Source organism: Psammomys obesus, unplaced genomic scaffold, assembly GCF_907164565.1.
Source record: "Psammomys obesus unplaced genomic scaffold, mPsaObe1.curated_primary_1811, whole genome shotgun sequence".
Taxonomy (NCBI): Eukaryota; Metazoa; Chordata; class Mammalia; order Rodentia; family Muridae; genus Psammomys; species Psammomys obesus.
The window spans coordinates 3,325,119-3,344,168 of NW_026585643.1; the positions used below are offsets into that span (position 1 = coordinate 3,325,119).

The window sequence follows — 19,050 nt, forward strand, 5'->3', positions numbered from 1 at the left end:
CTTAGGGCTGGATGTGACTTGTAGCGTGCTGAGCATGCATGAGGCTCTGAATTCAATTTCTCACATCCAAAAAAATGAATTCTTATGCCTGGAACATTTTTATCAACAGGTACAAATGATGGAAAATGTGCACCTGGCGCCAGAAACAGATGAGGATGACCTTTACTCTGGTTTTAATGACTACAATCCAGCCTACGACACTGAGGTAAGAACACATGTTCACATTGGTTTTTTTGTTAACCAGTTCAGCTGATTCATGAGGACTTCAGGTTTAAGTGGTTTTTGCTTTTTATGTGCTTCAGACTAAGTAAAGTATTAAAAACTAGAAAACTATTTATTGAAGAGCCTCATGGTTCCTAACAATGACAGTGGCTGCAGCAGAAGGAAGATCATGAGAACAACTGTGTGGCTGCGTTAGCATAGCTGTGTACTTGTACTCTTCAGCTCTAGCTATAGGCATAAGTAAAGGCTGAGATAACCCGGAGAGACCTAAGATCAGTTTTGGGTTTTTTTGTTTTGTTTTGTTTGTTTAAAAAGTTTTTGAAATATTTTAACATTTTTTTGTTTTATGTGTGTAAGTGTTTTGCCTACATGTATTTTTGTGCACCATGTGCATGCCTGGTGCCTATGGAGGCCAGAAAAGGGCGTCAGATCCTCTGGAACTGGAGCTACAGACAGTTGTGAGCCATGGTTCTGGGCACCAAACCTAGGCCCTCTGCAAGAGCAGCAAGTACTTTTAATCACTGAGCATCTCTCTAGCCTGTTTGTTTTTGTTTTCCAGTCTCTATTGTCTTATTTGGGATATGTTGACATACAAGATCTGGTCATGGTCTCAGGATTGTAGAATGGAAATGCAGCTCAATTCATAGAGTGTTTTCCTGGCATGTATGCACAAAGCCCTAGGTTCAACTCCAGCATTATCTTCAAGAATCTTAGAGCAGAGACCACCTTTGTAGTGCTCTAATTTTTAACTGCCATGTAGTTATTTTTTCTCTTGTTATGCATGCACAAATTTTTTTATAGAGAAATTAGGAAGTAGAAGTAAGTATAGAGGAAAAATCAGAGTCAAAGAAATCTCAGAAACAACCACTTGTGAAACTCAGAGATCTGACTGCCTCCTGAGTTCCGGGATTAAAGACATGCGCTATAACTGGCTAGACATCTAGAACTATTTTCTATCATAGGTTTTTCTCTCCAAGTTTTTTGCTATTGTACAAAACATTTCAACAAAACATGTGAATGTATAATTTCTGTATTTTGATTAAACTCCTTTAGGATAGAGTTACAGAGTAGAATTAATGAATCGTAAAAGTATCAGTTTTAAAGAGTCAGAAACTGTCTACCCTCTCAAGTTGTCATGGTATGTCTTCATGACTCAATTTGAAACAAGAATTAAGAGACTCCTAAACAAATTACACAGCAAAATAACATTTGGCCTATTCATGGATTTCTTCCATCCTAACTAAAGCTGTGAAAGAAACATGTCAGTATATAACTGCTTCATTTGAAATTTGCTTACGATGTTCATATGCAAGTTGGTGATTAAGGCACAAAGAGAAAGTGAAAAGTGGTATTTGTTGTTTGTAATTGGTGCATGGATTGGCTATTTTTTTTTAACTTGTGGTTTACTTAGATTTCTTGGCTAATAGTTTAGGGATCTCAAGAGGCATCTTTTTGCCAAAAGATCTACTGAAGTAGAAGTATCAGTTATGGTGCTGCTTATCTTTGACTGTATTTTCACATAAAAGCTCCCAGTTTTATGACCAAGAGCTGTGTACACATTTAATTTTGTATATTTGATATGAACTTATAATTTTTATATGTAATAACATGTTTTAAAGTTTTTTATTAGCATCCTGGTTATGGTGATATTAGTTTCAGTTGATAGTGACTATGTTACGTACATTGGCTATATTTACTTTTCTTACTGTTCATAACAAAATACCCGAGCCTGGAACCATGTAGAAAAGAAGAAATACTTAGCCCACAATTTTGAGGCCAAACATCCAAAAATAGACGACAGCTGTATCACTCATCGTCATCAATATCACATTTAATTACCATTCCGTAGTAACGTAAATGTTGCTTGGCATGTTACCGTTTGTGTCATGACACAGACATGTCTACGGGAGAGTCAGCTCACATGGTGAGGTAGACAGCAGAGTGGACAGGAGCCAGCCTTACTCTTACAGCCTTCTCTTCTCTCAGGAACAGCATTAGTCATGTCTAAGCACAGCAGCTCAATAATCTCACTACTCGGCCCCACCTCTTAAAGAGCCACATTGTCTACACCCCCACACTGAGGACTGAGCCTCTGTCCTCAAACCTCTGAGGTAGAAAGAAGCCACATCCAAACCATAGCAGCAAGTGTGCTTTTCAGGGAGCAGACTGAATTAAACCAAAGGTAGCTGTGAGGGTTGTGTTCGCTGTATCTGAACTTAGTCCAGAAGCAGGAAGTGAGCTTAGAAGATGAGCAGTTGGACATAGGGTGCCAGGTTACTCAGGAACACATATCCTGCTTGACTGTAGTCCTTTCCTCAGGTTTCCTTGAGGGAAGTTAAGTAGAGCTCAAAAATCAGCGGAGACGTTGGTTCCCACCTGTGGTGCAGGTTTCTGTTTTTCCCTTGGACAAACAGAAAAGAAACAGAGGAAATATTTGCCTTCTTGCCTGTAGAGAACATGGCCCTTTCCATCCTGCAGCTTTTTAGATAGAGTAGTGTGACCCTGAAATACCAGAGGAAGGGTGAAGAGAGGGAAGGGCAGGGGGAGAGGAAGGGAAAGATTGGAATCTCCACCAGCCATGAGGGAGAAAGGAGGAACAGTCATGTCCTTGAATATTTGACATTTAGCCAGGTGATGGCACCACCCTCTTTTAGGGGGTTTGGTGATTTTAAATGATATTAAGTACACAGTTCTCGTCCATAAAACTGAAGACCTTCCTGGGAAGTGTGAAGTCAAAGGTACACACCAGCATGATTAGTCTACTTTGGAAGATCTTTTTGCAAAAAAAAATGTTTCCCAAGATTCCAGAGAAGTAGAAGCATTGAAATTGGGCATTTGGAGTGTAGAATTTGAAAACAGGAGTCTCTTTGGGATATTTTATTTGAGTCTGTTCTGTTTGGGGTAAGATGAATTATAGAGAGTCTTGAATATGAACCAGAAGAGTTTAAATTTTGTCACACTTATTGTGAATGTTAAATTTGCCTTTTTACTTTAGGAGTTGGAGAATGACACAGGTTTTCAGCAAGCAGTGAGAACCAGCCATGGCAGAAGACCTCCAGTAAGCAAATTAAAAGTAAAATTGTAGATAACATGTTACAAAATTTACCATCATAGTTATGTGTAGGTGCACAGCCCAGTAAAGCTGAGTACGTTTATGTTGTTGTGGGGGTCTCAGGGGGGTCTCCTCCTGTGGCTCCCCTAGCACTCCAGGGACTACCATTCACATTCTGTTTCTAAGACTTTGCTACTGGACACTTCACACAGTGGACTCATGCAGTGCTTGCTTTTGCATGCTGGCACATTTTACTTAGTAAATGTTCTTGAGGTTCATCTTTAGATTCTCTGTGTTGTCCTCTGTGTAGATCCATGATTTGCCAAGATTTTGCTCCATTTCTGTGGACTATTTTTGTTGCTGTTAATTATATTCTCCAGTACTCAAAAGTTTTTGGCTCAATGCAGTCCTGTTTGTCTGTCTTGTTGCCTATGCTTTTGGTGTCATGTCCTAGAAATCACTGTGAAGACTAAGGCTGTGAGCTTTTCTTCTATTATTTTCTCCCAGGAGGTTTGTAGTTTTGGTCTTGAATCTGTTTTGAATTAATTTTATGGGTGTGTTATAAGATAAAGTATCAACTTTTGAATGTTGGAAAGGCTGTCCTTTCCTTCTTGAGTGGTCTATTTCAGTTTATGAGTGCTCACGTAAACCAGTTTTACTAGTTCCTAACAATAGCAGATTTTTGCATTGTTTCAGAACTATAATTGCCACCTATTCCTGTTTTTTGGTTTTATTTTGTTTTGGAGATGGAGTATCACCATGTAGGCCAGACTGGCTTTGAACTTGTTCCTGTGTCAGCCAGGGTCACAGGTGTGCAGCACCATGTTGGCTCATTCCGTATTTATTGTTTCTCAGCTTTCTGCTAAAACTGCTGGGCTTCTGCTTGGCTCACTGAATGTGACCATGCTTGTCTAGTATTTCTGCTGCATGTATGCTTTCCGGATAGCTTTCCATTTGATTGCTCTCTGATTTTCTGACCCTAGTGTGTAGCCTTTTGAGATGGCAGTAGATACTGAAGCCTGCAGTATTACCAGGCTGTCTCCCTGGCAGGCCCTCTCATTCCACACTTACTACCTGAGTTTGAATGTGAGAGCTTTGCTCAGCGTCTCAGCCATGCCTGTGGAAAGAAGCCTTGAGGGTGAAGAACTGACTCAGTTCTTTTTTTCTTCCTGTCTTAAGATTTTATGTCTGACTTTAGTAGTTCTTTGATGCATTCAAACAGCATGTGGGGTGTGTGTGTGTGTGTGTGTGTGTGTGTGTGTGTGTGTGTGTGTGTTAGCATGCACGGGCATGGTGTGCACACAGCAGTTGGTTGGAGACTTTCTCTTCTACCTCTCCATGGTTCCAGGGATTGAACTCAGTGCTCTTGTTTTACCTGACAAGTGCTTTTACACACTGAGCCATCTCGCCAACCCAAACTTGTTTTTTTAAACAAACATTTTGTCTTGGCTTTCTTAGTTGTTCTCAGGGGGAGGATAGCAAGAAGCAGAATTCCTTTTTGAATGATACTCAATTATGTTCAACAGCCAAAGTGCTGGGGACATTTTCACGTGGTCCCTTTTGAGTCTAGTGCCAGTTGTATGACATGGTTTTGTAACCTTTGTATGCAATATCCTTTTTACTTAAAAGTTAAAGAAATTTGATTTCAAAGATGTTAAACATAGTTGAGGGAGAATTTTTTTTTTATAGACGCCAAAGCCTGGGTCTGTTGTTGGGGTCTGTGGCTGGTCTGCAGTGGGCACTGAATGAGTGGTGGATGCAAGCATGGAACCTGGGCTTGCTTATCAGGACCTCATGCCATTCCAAAGTCCCTTTCCTTTAAGAGGAATTTCAAACTGAGTCTCCTTCTCAGCACTTTCAATACCTGAACACCCTCATATTTAAGCAATCATTCTAAGTATGACATGTTTCTTTTCCTTCTCTCTCCCGATTATTATTACATTCCTCTCTTCTCTTCCCTCCAAATTCTCCCATATGTTCCTCTCTACTCTCCTTCAAATTCATGGGCCCTTTTTTTCATTAATTGTTACTGCATGCATATATGTATATATGTGTATATTCCTAAATATAACCTGCTCAGTCTGTACAATGCAATTTGCGTGTATGGGCATTTGGCATTGGCATTTAGCATTGGCATTGGCATTGGCATTGGACAACCAGTTAGTGTGCTCTCCCCTGGGGAGGACCAAAAAATACGACATACTTTTGTCATGAGTCTCTTTGCATTTTCGAGTATGTAGCCTGATCTGAGTCCTGCTAACAATGCTTGTTTTCCTCCCCAAGGTAACTGCTAAAATACCAAACACAGCGGTCAGCAGGCCCATAGCTACAGGATATGGGGTAGGTTCTTTTAGGCTTCTAAAAGTATTTAGAAAATACTAAGAGGCTTCTTAAATGTAAGTTCATACAAGGCAGTTCTAAATAATCTGTGCCAATTCATGACCTACCTGTACAGCTATACATATTAAAAAGTCTAATTTGAGTAATAGCTTTGGGTGTTTTAGTGAGTTTGATTTATGCACAACTATATTTTATTACCCTTTTCTGTTTGTAGATCTTCTTGTTTGCTGATTGGTTTCTGTTTCCTATACAACATAACCAACTCTGTTTTATTCCCTTCATGAGTTCTATATGAAGTTAGATGTTATATAAGCATAATAGTGTTTATAAGAACTTAACCCATCAATAAATGAAAAGATGAAATTTAAGAAAATTCTTCAGGGATGTATATATGGGTTTTATCTTATTGACCCTTTGGAGAAAATAGTCTCTAAATCCCTTTAATAATCCTTTTGATCTTAACTTACCTAAATATGTTTTGGCTTACATAAAATAAGAAAAAAGTGTTAGAAAAATGAAAGACTAAAGCAGAGTAACATTTAAAAGTCTTTATAATCATGTACTCTAAGGTCAACAAAATGGTTTCCCAGCTCAGAGGCCCAGATCTCTTGCCTTCACAGCACTCCTTTACAGCCTTCTGCATGAGGCCTAAGGAGGATTTGCGTTTGGTCTTGCTTCAGAGTCAGAGGAGGTGAGGGGACAGATATTTCCAGTTTTGCAGATCAAATGGTCTTTGTCACAACTATCCATGCAATGGTGCTTGGAATACAAAAGCAGCCACAAGCAGTGTGTAAATGGATAGGGCTTTGTTGTAGTCCAGTAAAACTTTATTTATAAGCAGGTAGTTAGTTGCTTACCACTCACCTTGTTTAAGAGTTTTGTAAATTGATCCCGCACTATGAGGTGACTAATGGAAAAATGTTGATTGTGCTTATGGATAGATATGGTGATGAAAAAATTAAGAGAAATGCCTACAATTTGATTTGTAAAGTTTCAGGCAGCTTTTTTAGGAATCTGTTTAACTTTCTTTTCTGCTAATTAGTCCAAGACATCCCTGACGTCATCAATGGGAAGACCAATGACAGGGACTATTCAGGTATGCCTGCTTGTGTGGCTTATTTTGTGCCTTTCTTGTGATTTAGAGTTTATTACCAAAGATTTTTTTCTCTTCTTGTATTTTAACAGTTCTAACAAGGATGTGACTTACATGGTAACACCTTTACGGTGTGGGTTAAGATTTGTGTTATTCTGAATCTTCAGAAGTATGCTTTCTTTGGATTTGCATGCTCCAGTATCAAGTGAGACCCTGTTGAAGTTGATGTAGACCAATGCTTTGCTCTTCTGGAGTAGCTGTATCTCGTTCTCCTGTGCTGCCATCTTCAGCAGTCCCTATGTATTCTCTTTGCCGTGTGGGAGACCAGCCAGAAGTACAGGAGTGGCTGACATAAAAGCTGATTAGTTTGTTATTTTCAAGCCAAGAGAAGAACAGTTGAGTGTGGCATTTAAAGGGAGAGAGAAAGAGACAGGGTTGTTGCATGAGCTGCAGAGGTAACGCCTGAGGAGATGGCTATTAAATCAGAGCTAAAAGAGGATGTGTGCTATGTGTGCGCTTGTCAGTGCGAATAGTCCTTATTCACAGATATATTTTAAATGGTTCTTGTTTTTGAAGGATGGAGTTGCTCGGCCCATGACAGCAGTGAGAGCAGCTGGCTTTTCCAAGGCAGCTCTGCGAGGTTGGTTCACTACCCAGCACTCAACCCCAGTGTTGCATATGCTTAGCATTTCAATTTCAAATAAAATCAAACATGCAATTGTTATAAGGCGCGCCATGGTTTTAGGCGCCATTGAGATAGGAAAGGGGTAAGCTGGCTGTGGTGGTTCACACACGTAACCCCAGCACCTGGGAGGCTAAGGAAGGTGTGCCATGCGGAATACATGTTCTCTAGCATGGAACATATGGACGGCCTGCTCAAATAGATGACTAAGAGGAAAGGGCTGGTGAAATTGTGCTGTAGCTCATTTGGGGTGATAGTTAACGCCAGTGTGTAATTTGTCAAAATGTGTTGAACTCTACCCTAAAATATAATTTTGTATAAGTTAAAATTTGATCCTAAAAATGAAAGGTGAAAATATTCTTTGAATATGTAAGTTAAATAATTAAAAATAAATCCAACAAGAGTTAATGTTTATTATACCAATAAGAAAAATTATAAGGGTCTGGTGAAGGGGCTGTAGGTGCCATGTTGGGCCACTGAGAAAGAAGCCCCTGAAACAGCCCAAGAAGCAGGCCAAGGAGATGGATGAGGGAGATAAGGCTTTCAAACAGAAGCAGAAAGAGGAGCAGAAGAAACTTGAGTAGCTAAAAGCCAAGGCCACAGAGAAGGGTCCCTGGCCACAAGTGGAATTAAGAAATCTGGCAAAATTAAGCTGTTCCTCATATCTGAGATGATGGTGACCCCTTCCATTTCTCTTTAAACATCTGGATTCCCTGCCATAACATCTTGCCACCTACAGCTAGAATGAAGTATTATCCTGGAGCCTATTGTACATTGTAATAAACTCTTGTAATAAAATAAATAGTACAATGGCTCATTGTCCCTACTGTTCAGCAGTTCTACCTCAGCTGTGAATTTAAAGTAGACCCAGTCTGGAATCCTGCCACAGCCTGCTGTTTCTGTTGTACTTTCAATTCTGTTTCACTTTGATTTAAACCAGCCTATTTATAAGGAAAAAGAAAGGAAGGAAGGAAGGAAGGAAGGAAGGAAGGAAGGAAGGAAGGAAGAAAGAAAGAAAGAAAGAAAGAAAGAAAGAAAGAAAGAAAGGATTATAAACTCAATCCTAGGTTATCCCTTACATGTTTGATAACTTAGAGTTCACAGTAGAAATACAGATCTCTGAAGGAAGAAAGTGAATACCAAAGGAATAAATTTTTTCTTTGTTTGTTTAAGATTTATTTATTTGGACCTGGAGGAGACAAGGGAGGGGCCACAATCAGGATATAAAATTAATAAATTATAAAAAAAATAAATTAAAAAACAAAATCAAGGCATGATAGGGAAAAGATTTATTTATTATGTATATAGTCTCTGCCTGTATGTAATGTGTAATGTAAGTGTAATGTTTTACCTATTGAACTTCTGCCATTTAATAAACAGGTATAGGTCTTACCTATTGATCTTACACTATTTAATAAATGGTAACTTTAACACCATTTAATAAATGGTAACTTTCTCTTCAACTTTGCTGGATCATAAACTTAAACTTTTGAATTGTGTCTCAGGCTCTGCATTTGACCCCCTCGGCCAGTCCAGGGGCCCTGCTCCTCCTTTGGAAGCCAAAAACGAAGACAGGTATGCAAGGCTTTATGCTGCTGTGTTGTTGCTGCTGCTACATGGTTTTTTCCAAGATACATAATTTTAGCTGTGTAGCAGTACACTGATAAAACTTCATCCTCAATTCTTGGACTTAGTGAAGAAATAAAAATCTAGGATAGTCATGTGAGGTTGTGCAGTTTCATTGGACTGTTAATTGACTGAAGTTGTGTTCTAACTTTCATGAGTAGTGATTCCTTTGAAGGCCTAACAGGATTATAAATGCTGTGTTATTTTGAAAGGGTAGTTTGCCATCTTATTTTTTGTTTTTTATTCATTCTTCTCTCGTGTATTACATCCCCACCACAGTTTTCCCGTCCTCCTCTCCTCCCAGCCCCTACCTCACAACCCGCCTTCCCCAGGTCTACTCTCCCTCCAATTCCCTTCAGAAAAGAGCAGGCCTCCCAGGGTTATCAACTGAACACAGCGTAACGAGTTACAGGACAACCAGGCACAAACCCTCATATCAAGGCTGGATGAGGCAGCACAGTAGGAAGAGAGGGTTCCAAGAGCAGGCTAAAGAGTCAGTGACAGTCCCTGCTCCCACTGTTAGGAGTCACACAAGAACACCAAGTTACACAACCGTAACATAGCAGAGGGCCTAGGACAGACCTGCACAGGCTCCCTGACTACCAGTCCAGTCTCTATGAGCCTTGCTTAGTCGATTCTGTGGGACTTCTTGTGGTGTCCCTCAAGTTTGTCAGTATTTATTGAGCAGTTTAATTTTATGTGTGTGTGCGGGGAGGGCTGAAGTCGTTTGCTTTCTCACTGAGCTACAGCCTCATCCTCAACTGAACAGTTCATTTATACAGAACTCTTTATAGTCGTCTAGACAGAATCCTAAAAGCTCCAGGGTTCACAGCTGTGTGCATTCACTGCTGCCTATGGCCTTGATAGACACATTATATATATGGAGAGCAGCTGGCAAGTTACTGAGTTTTCTGTGAGTTTCACACATGAAAGTGAAGCTATTACTATCACCAGTTGAGAGAAGAATGGAAGCCCAGCACTTCACTTGCGGAGCCTGGCAAAGGGCAGGGCTGAGATTCAAACTCAGCTTGTCAAGTTCCAGGTGTGTGTGTGTTTGGTTGATTGGTTGGTTGGCTTTGTGGTGCTGAAGGCCCAACCCCGAGCCTGGGGTACGCCAGCAAGCACTCTTCTACTCTACTGTGTTCCGAGCCCTCCACGTAGGTTTAAAACTGTAGGTCTGAAGCACAGTACTCGGGGCTGTTATATATATTATTCAAGTTACCTTTCGACTAACAAGGAACCCCTCCTTTTGGCTTTTCCCAAGAGCCTGCTTATCAGTATGATGCTTAGAGAGAGGTGAGAGTTCAGAATAACTACGTTATTGAAAGGTTTAGCAGATAAAAGTTCCAAGATTTCAGTCCCTTTCAACAAAGCAAAGATCTTGGTAGCTTTCTATCACAAACTCACATGCTTTCCTTCCTCGCTGACTTACTAGCTTTGTGATCTTTCTAATTTTAATTATTTTTCAGTAATTGAAGTTGTTAGGGCGTCACATTTACTTCAGTGTGTGATTATTACACCGGCACTAAGTAAATGTTCATTTTATTTTAATGTTTATTTATTATGAATAATTCTCTAATGTAATTATTAAGTACAACAGTATGGGTGTCTTTTGAAATTCTATGTATATCCTTATTTGAAATCTATTTTAAAAGCTTAATAGCATTTAGTTGGTGATGTTAAAAAGCAACTTGTGCTATAGATTTTAGTGGTTGAATGATTTAATTGGTTCTTTTTTTCAACAGTCCAGAAGAAAAGATTAGACAGTTGGAAAAGAAAGTAAATGAATTAGTAGAAGAAAGCTGTATTGCCAACAGTTGTGGAGACTTAAAACTGGTAAGCTGGTACATGAGGAGGACTGAGATTCCGCGATCTGTGTAGATGTCTGTATCTACTTTTAAGTACGTACATTCACGTGCATTTTTCCTTTTGCTGCTGACTGGCCTCAGGGTTTGACGAAAGCATTCATTTCGAGAATTTTGCATTACAAATCATGACACCACAATTGGATGACTCTTTAATTTTGACATTTTTTTAAAGATTTATTTATTCTTTATGTGCATGAACATTTTGCCTATATATCACATGTGTGCAGTGCCTATGGAGGCCAGAAAAGCACGCTGTGTTGGATCCCCTGGAAGAGGAGTTACAGACTGTGTGAGCTGCCATGTGGTTACTAGGAACCAAACTCTAGTCTTCTTCAAGAGCAGCAAGTGCTCTTAACCCGGAGCCGTCTTTCCAGCCACAACTTTTTTTTCTTTTTCTTTCTTTCTTTCTTTCTTTCTTTCTTTCTTTCTTTCTTTCTTTCTTTCTTTCTTTCTTTCTTATTTATTCATTCATTCATTCATTTTTGGCAAGGGGCTTTTTTAGAGACAGGGTTTCTCTGTATGATAGCCCTGGCTGCTGGCTGCCCTGCAACTCACTATGTAGACCAGGCTGGCCTCAAACTCACAGAGACCTGCCTGCCTCTGCCTCCCAAGTGCTGGGATTAAAGGCATGCACCACCACCGCCCAGCTCCAACATTGGTCTTTTTAATGTTATGTAGTACTTCCAAAACTTAGCTACCATGACTCATGAATCACATTGTGTACTGAAGAGTACTATTTTCCATTTTTAATGCGACAGGATTTCACTATAGCCAAGAGTGGCCTGGACCTTATGATCCTCCTATTTATACAGTTTTACCTTCTGAGTGCTAGGCGTGGGGGTAGGCATATACTACTATGCCCAGCTTCCTAAGTTCTGTTTTCTCATTGAAACCTTGCCAGCCTGTTTTTGTGAGTAAACCACAAAGTCTTGGCTTGCTTTTCAGGAATCCAACTCTGCTTTTTAATATGCAGATCAAACACATTAGCAATTAACTCCCAAGTTAACAAATAATGCATTAAGACATAAATAAAAACAGTTGGTTCTCAACCTGTGCATCAAGACCCTTTCACAGGGGTTGCACAGATATTTACATTATGATTCATAACAGTAGCAAAATTACAATTATGACGTAGCAACAAAAAACACTTCAATGGTTGGGGTCTCACAACATGAGGAACTGGATTAAAGGGTCGCAGCATTTGGAAAATTGGGAACCACTGCCTTAGAGTCATTTAACCAAGAGTAAATCTAGATTTGAATTCTTTGCTTCATACTTCCTGTGTCTTCTATCTGTTGCATGAGTCTGAATCTGTGCCTGTATCTGAATTCCTGTCTGTCCTCATGTGTATGTCTGTGTGTCTGTCCTTAACGAAGGGCTTCACTCTGTATTTATTAAACAGCAAGAAAGCATCACATGGAGAAGGAATGGGATACTTTACAGAAATCTTTTAACAGTTTTACAAAGGATTAAGTCACTGGTTCTGACTGATCCCAACTTTTCCTGACAGCAAATGGTACGACAAACACCACTGTTGATCAGCCAGTATCCATAAATGGCTGCTTTCAATCTTTATGGTAGATTTTAGGAAGTTGCTTTCAGCATCTGTGTTTGCTAGTTTCAGCAAATGATACACGGGCATTATCTGGGTAAGGGCATGGAAGAGAACATAATTTAAGATTGCAGATGTGTTAGCTTAGGTTCCAAAAGAGACCTCTGAGGCAAGTAAGGTTGTTACATTGATTCTTACGTTTTTCATTTAAAGCCGTGGTTCTCAGCCTACCTAATGCTGTGACCCTTTAATACACTTCCTTGTGTTGTGGGGATCCCAGCCATAAAATTAATTTCATTGCTACTTTATAACTAATTTTGCTACTGTTGTAAATCATAATGTAAATATCTATGTTTTGCAGCAGTCTTAGGTGAGCCTGGGTCATTCGACTCCAAAAGGGTCTGAGCCACTGAACCCAAGGCAGGTTCTTCAGCAAAGTCTGAGTACACAGTAGGGTGTCCGTCTTCAGTCCTAAATGATTCCAAGGGCCATCATTAACTCTGGCTGTGAGGTCCAGCAAAAGCTCCAGTCTCTTAGCCTGTAAGAGATATTTTCAGAATATTATTCCACCACATTTTAACATAAAAATTTCCCTCCTTCCTTCCCTCTCTCCCCTTATTTTCTTGGCCTTGTGCATACTAGGTAAGCCCTCTTACCATGGAGCTATATTCATAGCATTCTTTACTTTTTTTATTTTGAGATAGTCTTTGTTGCCTAGGTTGGCCTTGAACTTGTGATTTTCCTGGCCTTTTGCTCACTTGCTGCCTCCACCTCCTCCTTCTTTTCTTCTTCTGCTACTACTACTACTTCTACTTCTTTCTCTTCTTTTGGTTTTGTTTTTTGAGACAGGATTTCTCTACCTGGCCTTGGCTGTTCTGGAACTCAGTATATAGAGCAGGCTGGCCTCAAACTCACAGAGATCTGCCTACCCTGCCTCCGTAATGCTGGGATTAAATGTCACACCACCACACCTGGCTGCTAAATCTTTTCTTTTACCTTGGTTTGTCACATTACTTTGGTTCTCAGACCATGCAAGTATACCTTTCCATGACTTAAAAGATAAGTCTCTTATTATACTTCTTTGTGGAAATCAATAAAAGGTCCATAGCATTGTGAGTATGCTAAGATCCAAGTTAAACATTTCTTGTAATAGTAAGCCATAGTTATCTCTTAGCATGTTGAATTTTGAGCAGCCCTAAAGAAACAAAATCTATCCAAATCCTTACCTTTTAAGATTAAATAAAGTACCCAAACATTCAGGAATTGGGAGGGAAGAAGAGTTACATTGGCATAATCAAGTCTAAAAGGAGGCAGAGAGTGTGTGGTACAGGGTTGACGTGATAGATCCTTTCCCAGCAAGGCCACATAGATGCAGAGCTCTATGACACAGAGCTCCAGCCTAACAAGATTCTGGGGAATTTTATATGAGGCTGCAGAGGGGCATTCAGGGGAGTCTGATGTAGAGGATGAATTCAGTCGTGCATCACAGAGATGCATAAATATCGGTGAATGTACAGACCTGTCTTACCAAGTATATGTCTTATTTCAGGCCTTAGAAAAGGCAAAAGATGCGGGAAGAAAAGAGAGAGTGCTGGTGAGACAACGAGAGCAAGTCACAACTCCAGAAAATATCAACTTGGATCTAACATACTCTGTAAGTGTCGGCGCGCCTGCCGAGTACAGCATGCTCACCAGGATCTCTGTATTTCTGCTCGTTTTGCTTTTGGTTTCTTTCTCCAGTGTTAAAAGGATCAAAGCCAGGGTATTGAACATCCTAGTCATGTGCCCTGTCACACACATCCCTAGCTCTCTTGTAGCATTCAAGAAATGCTACAAGAAATTTGTACAGACTTACAGATACTGTCTTAGTAACTTTTCTATTGCTGTGGCAAACCACTGTGACTAAGGCAGTTTACATAAGAAAGCATTTACTTTGGGCTCACAGTTCAGAGGGCGAGTCTGTGCCCATCATGATGGCGAGTGTAGCAGCAGGCCACCAGGCATGGAGCTGGAGAAGGAGCTGAGAATTTACGTGTTGAGATAACATCTACAAAGCAGAGAGAGAAAGCTGACCGTGAAGGATGTGAGCTTTTTAACCTTCAAACACACCCCCAGTGACACACTTCTTCAATGGAGCCACACTTCCTAATCCTTCCTAGACAGTTCCACTAATTTCGGACCAAGCATTCAAATATGTAAGGGCCACCCTTGTGTAAAACAGCACCAAGTACCATGTGATATTTTGACAAATGTATGCATTGTCTAATGCTTATGTCTGATTTAGTGTATCTGTCTCCTCAAACATTGGTCATTTCCTTATTGTAAAGGCAGGCACATTCCTTTCCTTCTAGCCTTTAAAAATACATAGTATATTGTCATTATTTCTGGTTCTGTTAGTGCAAAATAACACCCTGCAACTTTCTTTTGTTGAGACATGTTCTTACTACATAGCCCAGGCTGGCCTCGAGTTTATCATCCTTCTGCCCCAGCCTCCTACATGCTGGGATTATAGGCTTGTGCAGTCATGCTCAGCTACACCATAACTTCTTACTATAACTGTAATTTTTTATCCAATGGCTAGCCCCTTCTTTCCTTTGCTTCTCCTGGTCTTTCTGGGTTTGCCTAGTTTTATTTTTTAAATTTGATTATTTCTTTGGGATTATGCTAATATATTTAGTTTGTGAGACATTCTTGTCTTTGGCTTAATTGGTTATTCAGTTCATTGTTCTTATCTCTGTGACAGGAATTGAACCTAGGGCCTCATGCATGCCACGTAAGCCCCTCATCATGAACTGCACTTCCAGCCCCCAGGTGTCTTAGTAAATAATTGCAAGCTCATGTTCTTATCCCTTTATTGTTAATATTTATGCTATACTCAGGCTTGTCTTAATGAGATGCTAGTATAGATTTTTAAGTCAATGAATTTGGGAAGACAGTGGGAAAAATCAATGCCTTTAATTTCTACAAAATGTGTTTAATGCTGAAAAGTTTCTTCCTTGATATTTATGTCGCTGTTTAAAAGAGTGCATTTTCAGTGGGCTGAGCTGAGCCTTATACATAAATGAAAAAGGAAGCATCTAAAATGTTAAAAAAAAAATACTAGATATAGGTGCACACCTTTAATCCCAGAACTCATGAGACCGAAGAGGCGGATCTCTGTGAGCTGGAGGCCAGCCTGGGCTATAGAGTGAGATCCTGTCTCAGAAAAAGATCTTGTTATACAAGTTCTTCTTTGATTCACTTCAGGGCTTAGGCTATTTCTACATGATAGTTCATTTCTATTTATAAGGAGAACTAACTAGTCCTTTTCTTGATTATCTCTTTTTTCTACCAGTAGCACTAACAATGCACATTTATTGTTTGTGGGCCTTCCCAAGATTACTGAATGGCAAATACTACCCAAATTAAAATAAAAATACGTAGAACAGTAAGTGAAGTTTAGAGGACAACCCTCCATCATTTGTGCCCTATTTACTTGTAATGCAAGGAAATTCTACATGATTGGGTGGGTGTTTTGAGACAGTAGATGTGTTCAAGTAGGGTTTGTTGTTACTGGGTTTTTATTGTTGTTATTTGTTTTTGTTTTTTTGAGACAAGGTGTTCTGTATAGCCATGGCTGTCCAGGAACTCCCTTTGTAGACCAGGATGGCCTTGAACTCACAGAGATCCACCTGCCTCTGCCTCCTGAGTATGAGGATCAAAGGCATGTACCACCACCACCCAGCAAGTGTTTTAAACTCTAGAATGACTGCAAGTGAGTGGGCCTAGAATGGCTTTCTATAATGTTTCTTTCCTAGGTTCTTTTCAACTTGGCCAGTCAGTATTCAGCTAATGAAATGTATGCAGAAGCACTAAACACATATCAAGTCATAGTGAAAAATAAGATGTTTAGCAATGCAGGTAGGTATAAATAATATAGGTATGTAGTTCTTTTGTATTAATTACAGTTCCTTACTTTATAGGGTTTTTTTTATAATAAAATGATCTATTCTTTAAATTTATATTTATGATGTGGTGTCTTGCTTAATGATACTATGTGTGTAAATCTGTGTAAGTACAGGAAGAAATGCAGCTGGCATGTAATAAACTGGCTAATGCTAAACAAAAAATATATTCCAAGTTGAGTGAGGTAGCACATACCTTTAATCCCAGTACTGGAGGCAGAGGCAGGTGGATCTCTTGAGTTCAAGGCCACCTGGTCTACATAAGGAGTTTTAGGACAGCCAGGGCTACATAGGGAGACCCTAACATTTTATATATATAAAATATATATATAACATTTTATATATTTATATATTATATATTATATTATCATAATAGGAAGAAGGAGGCAACCATGTGGAACACTCCCTATGTGACTGTGTTCTCAAGAGATGAGTGTACATTTTTATTGTGTAATTTTTGCTGTAATATCAAGGTATTGTTTCCTTTAATAACATTAAAATTATGTGGCATTATTGACTAATTTACAGCTGTCTCATATCTTTTTTAAAATGTGTGTGGTGAGTGTGTATGTATGCAAATATAAGTGTGTGTCTGGTAGGCTGTACTTTAAGCCAGAGGACAGCTCATGGGGGTCTGTTCTCTTCTCCCTCTATACATTCCGAGATGGAATCAGCCCCTCAGGTTTGCACAGCAGGTGCTTTTGCCACTGAACTGCTTCTCTTGTCTTGTGTTTTCCTGAACACAAGTGCCCATCAGTTTGTGAACAGTTGCCTAGCCGTATTTTCAAGAAATCTATCCATCTTAAGTTCCATTTCTCCATAGATAAGCACATGAACATCTGACAGTGGTGTACTGTTTTGTTGTTAGAGTTTTATGTATAAGACATCATAACTGGGCCAGTGAGATAGCTCAGTGGGTTGACCTTACCTGTACATATGGCTACTGACCTGAGGTTAGTCCCCAGGCCCTAGAAAGTGGCAGGAGAGAACCAATGCTATGAATTTTCCTCTGACTTCCACATGTGCTGTGGCCTTCATACCTGCACATATACACACACATTAAAATTTTAAAACATTTAAAGCTTACTAACTGGAAAAAAGCTGTAGAGAAGATAAGCTAAGATTATCTATAATATTGTAGGAAAAGTACAAACATGTGAATGTTCATACTCGGTTTTTTTTAATTAGGAAGACTAAAAGTGAATATGGGAAATATCTATTTAAAGCAAAGGAATTATTCCAAAGCCATTAAGTTCTACCGAATGGCCTTAGATCAGATCCCAAGTGTCCATAAAGAAATGAGGTAAGTGTGAAACCTGCTGACTGAATTGTAAGTGTCTCTTCAGACACAAAATGACTTGTGGTTTGCTGTCATTGGTCTGAACATTTTGAAGTGTTTGTAAATGGAAGTTATTAGATTCAGGTTTCAGATGTGCTATTTTGTTTGGTTCACCTGTGACCTTTTTGCACACATCTATGTAGTGGCAAATTCAAGGTTAGAGGAGTAGTATATGATCAAGTTAAATAAAACTAAGCTAAGCATGCAGGCTGGTAGTAACATCATACAGCTTAACACCAGCACAGCCATGACAACAGTCCTGACCCTGCAACAAACTACAGTGCAAGGCTGGAAACCCAGACCCTCTGGCACACTCTTCCTGCTGTCTGAGACTGACCCTAAATGCATTCTGTGGGACATAAAAGGTGGAGAAGTTGGGATATTTTCTACTCCTTCAATATTCAAGAACAGAAACTGATTTATTGGTGTAATGTTCCCTATGCGTAGAAGACAGTTCATCTGTGACAGCCCCTTATTTGTAGATGCTTCTTTTCAACAGGTATCACCTAACTCACAGGGTACTCTAGAAGTACCTTTTACCTAGAGAAGACCAAGAATTTGAGCATTTCAGGAAAACGTCATTTAGAGGCATACATTATGTGCTTAATAATAACTGAGAAAGTGGGTGCCACAGTAATTTAGCCAAGGCAGTAAGTACTGAGGACTACTCAAGACAGTCCTTTAAGGAAGAGTACTTGAGATAGATTACATTCACAGGATGAGTGATCCTGATCCAGTCAGCTACTTAGGATCAAACAATGAGATTATATTCAGATACACCTGGAAATGAGGAAAGATCACATCCACTAGAGTGGTCCAAAAGGACAGGTGTTGATGAAGATGCTGAGAGATTAGAAATTTCATGCATTGGATATGTGAAATGGTACTGTTACTTTGGAGGACAGGCAGCCTCTTAAAAGGTGAACATTTACTATATGGCCAACAATTCTATTCCTAGGTATATACCCAGAAGAAATGAACATTTAAATTACTTCAAAGGTTTGTATGTGAATGTTCATAGTAGCATTAATTACAGCATGAAAAAGTAGAAGTAACCCAAATGTTCACCAAGGAGTCAGTAGATGAGAAAATATGGTAAGAGCAGGTGTGGTGGCACACATCTTTAACTCCAGCACTCTGGAAGCAGAGGCCGTACATCTCTGTGGTTCAAGGGCAGCCTGGTCTATATAGAGAGTCCCACGTCAACAAGCTAGCCAGGGCTACATAGTTAGTTACGACCCTGACTTGATGAACAAATAAATAAATAGTGTATTCTATTTAGTGCTTTAAAAAAAAAAAGAGTCAATCACTAAAGTGTAAAGAAAGCTCAGG

General features: G+C 39.5%; 1 protein-coding gene across 5 annotated transcripts in view; it reads left to right on the forward strand.

Annotated features, from left to right (window-relative positions):
• Ift88 (intraflagellar transport 88) overlaps positions 1-19,050 on the forward strand; it is a 91,754-nt gene that overhangs the window by 3,801 nt on the left and 68,903 nt on the right. For all 5 annotated transcript variants that reach the window (XM_055616873.1, XM_055616843.1, XM_055616865.1 and 2 more), the window contains 10 exons: positions 110-205; positions 3,218-3,280; positions 5,558-5,614; positions 6,657-6,710; positions 7,284-7,347; positions 8,895-8,964; positions 10,761-10,851; positions 13,985-14,089; positions 16,233-16,335; positions 17,568-17,682. In XM_055616873.1, coding sequence (XP_055472848.1) covers positions 116-205; positions 3,218-3,280; positions 5,558-5,614; positions 6,657-6,710; positions 7,284-7,347; positions 8,895-8,964; positions 10,761-10,851; positions 13,985-14,089; positions 16,233-16,335; positions 17,568-17,682 — 812 coding nt within the window. In that variant the 5' untranslated portion in view covers positions 110-115. The remainder of the gene's footprint in view (positions 1-109; positions 206-3,217; positions 3,281-5,557; positions 5,615-6,656; positions 6,711-7,283; positions 7,348-8,894; positions 8,965-10,760; positions 10,852-13,984; positions 14,090-16,232; positions 16,336-17,567; positions 17,683-19,050) is intronic.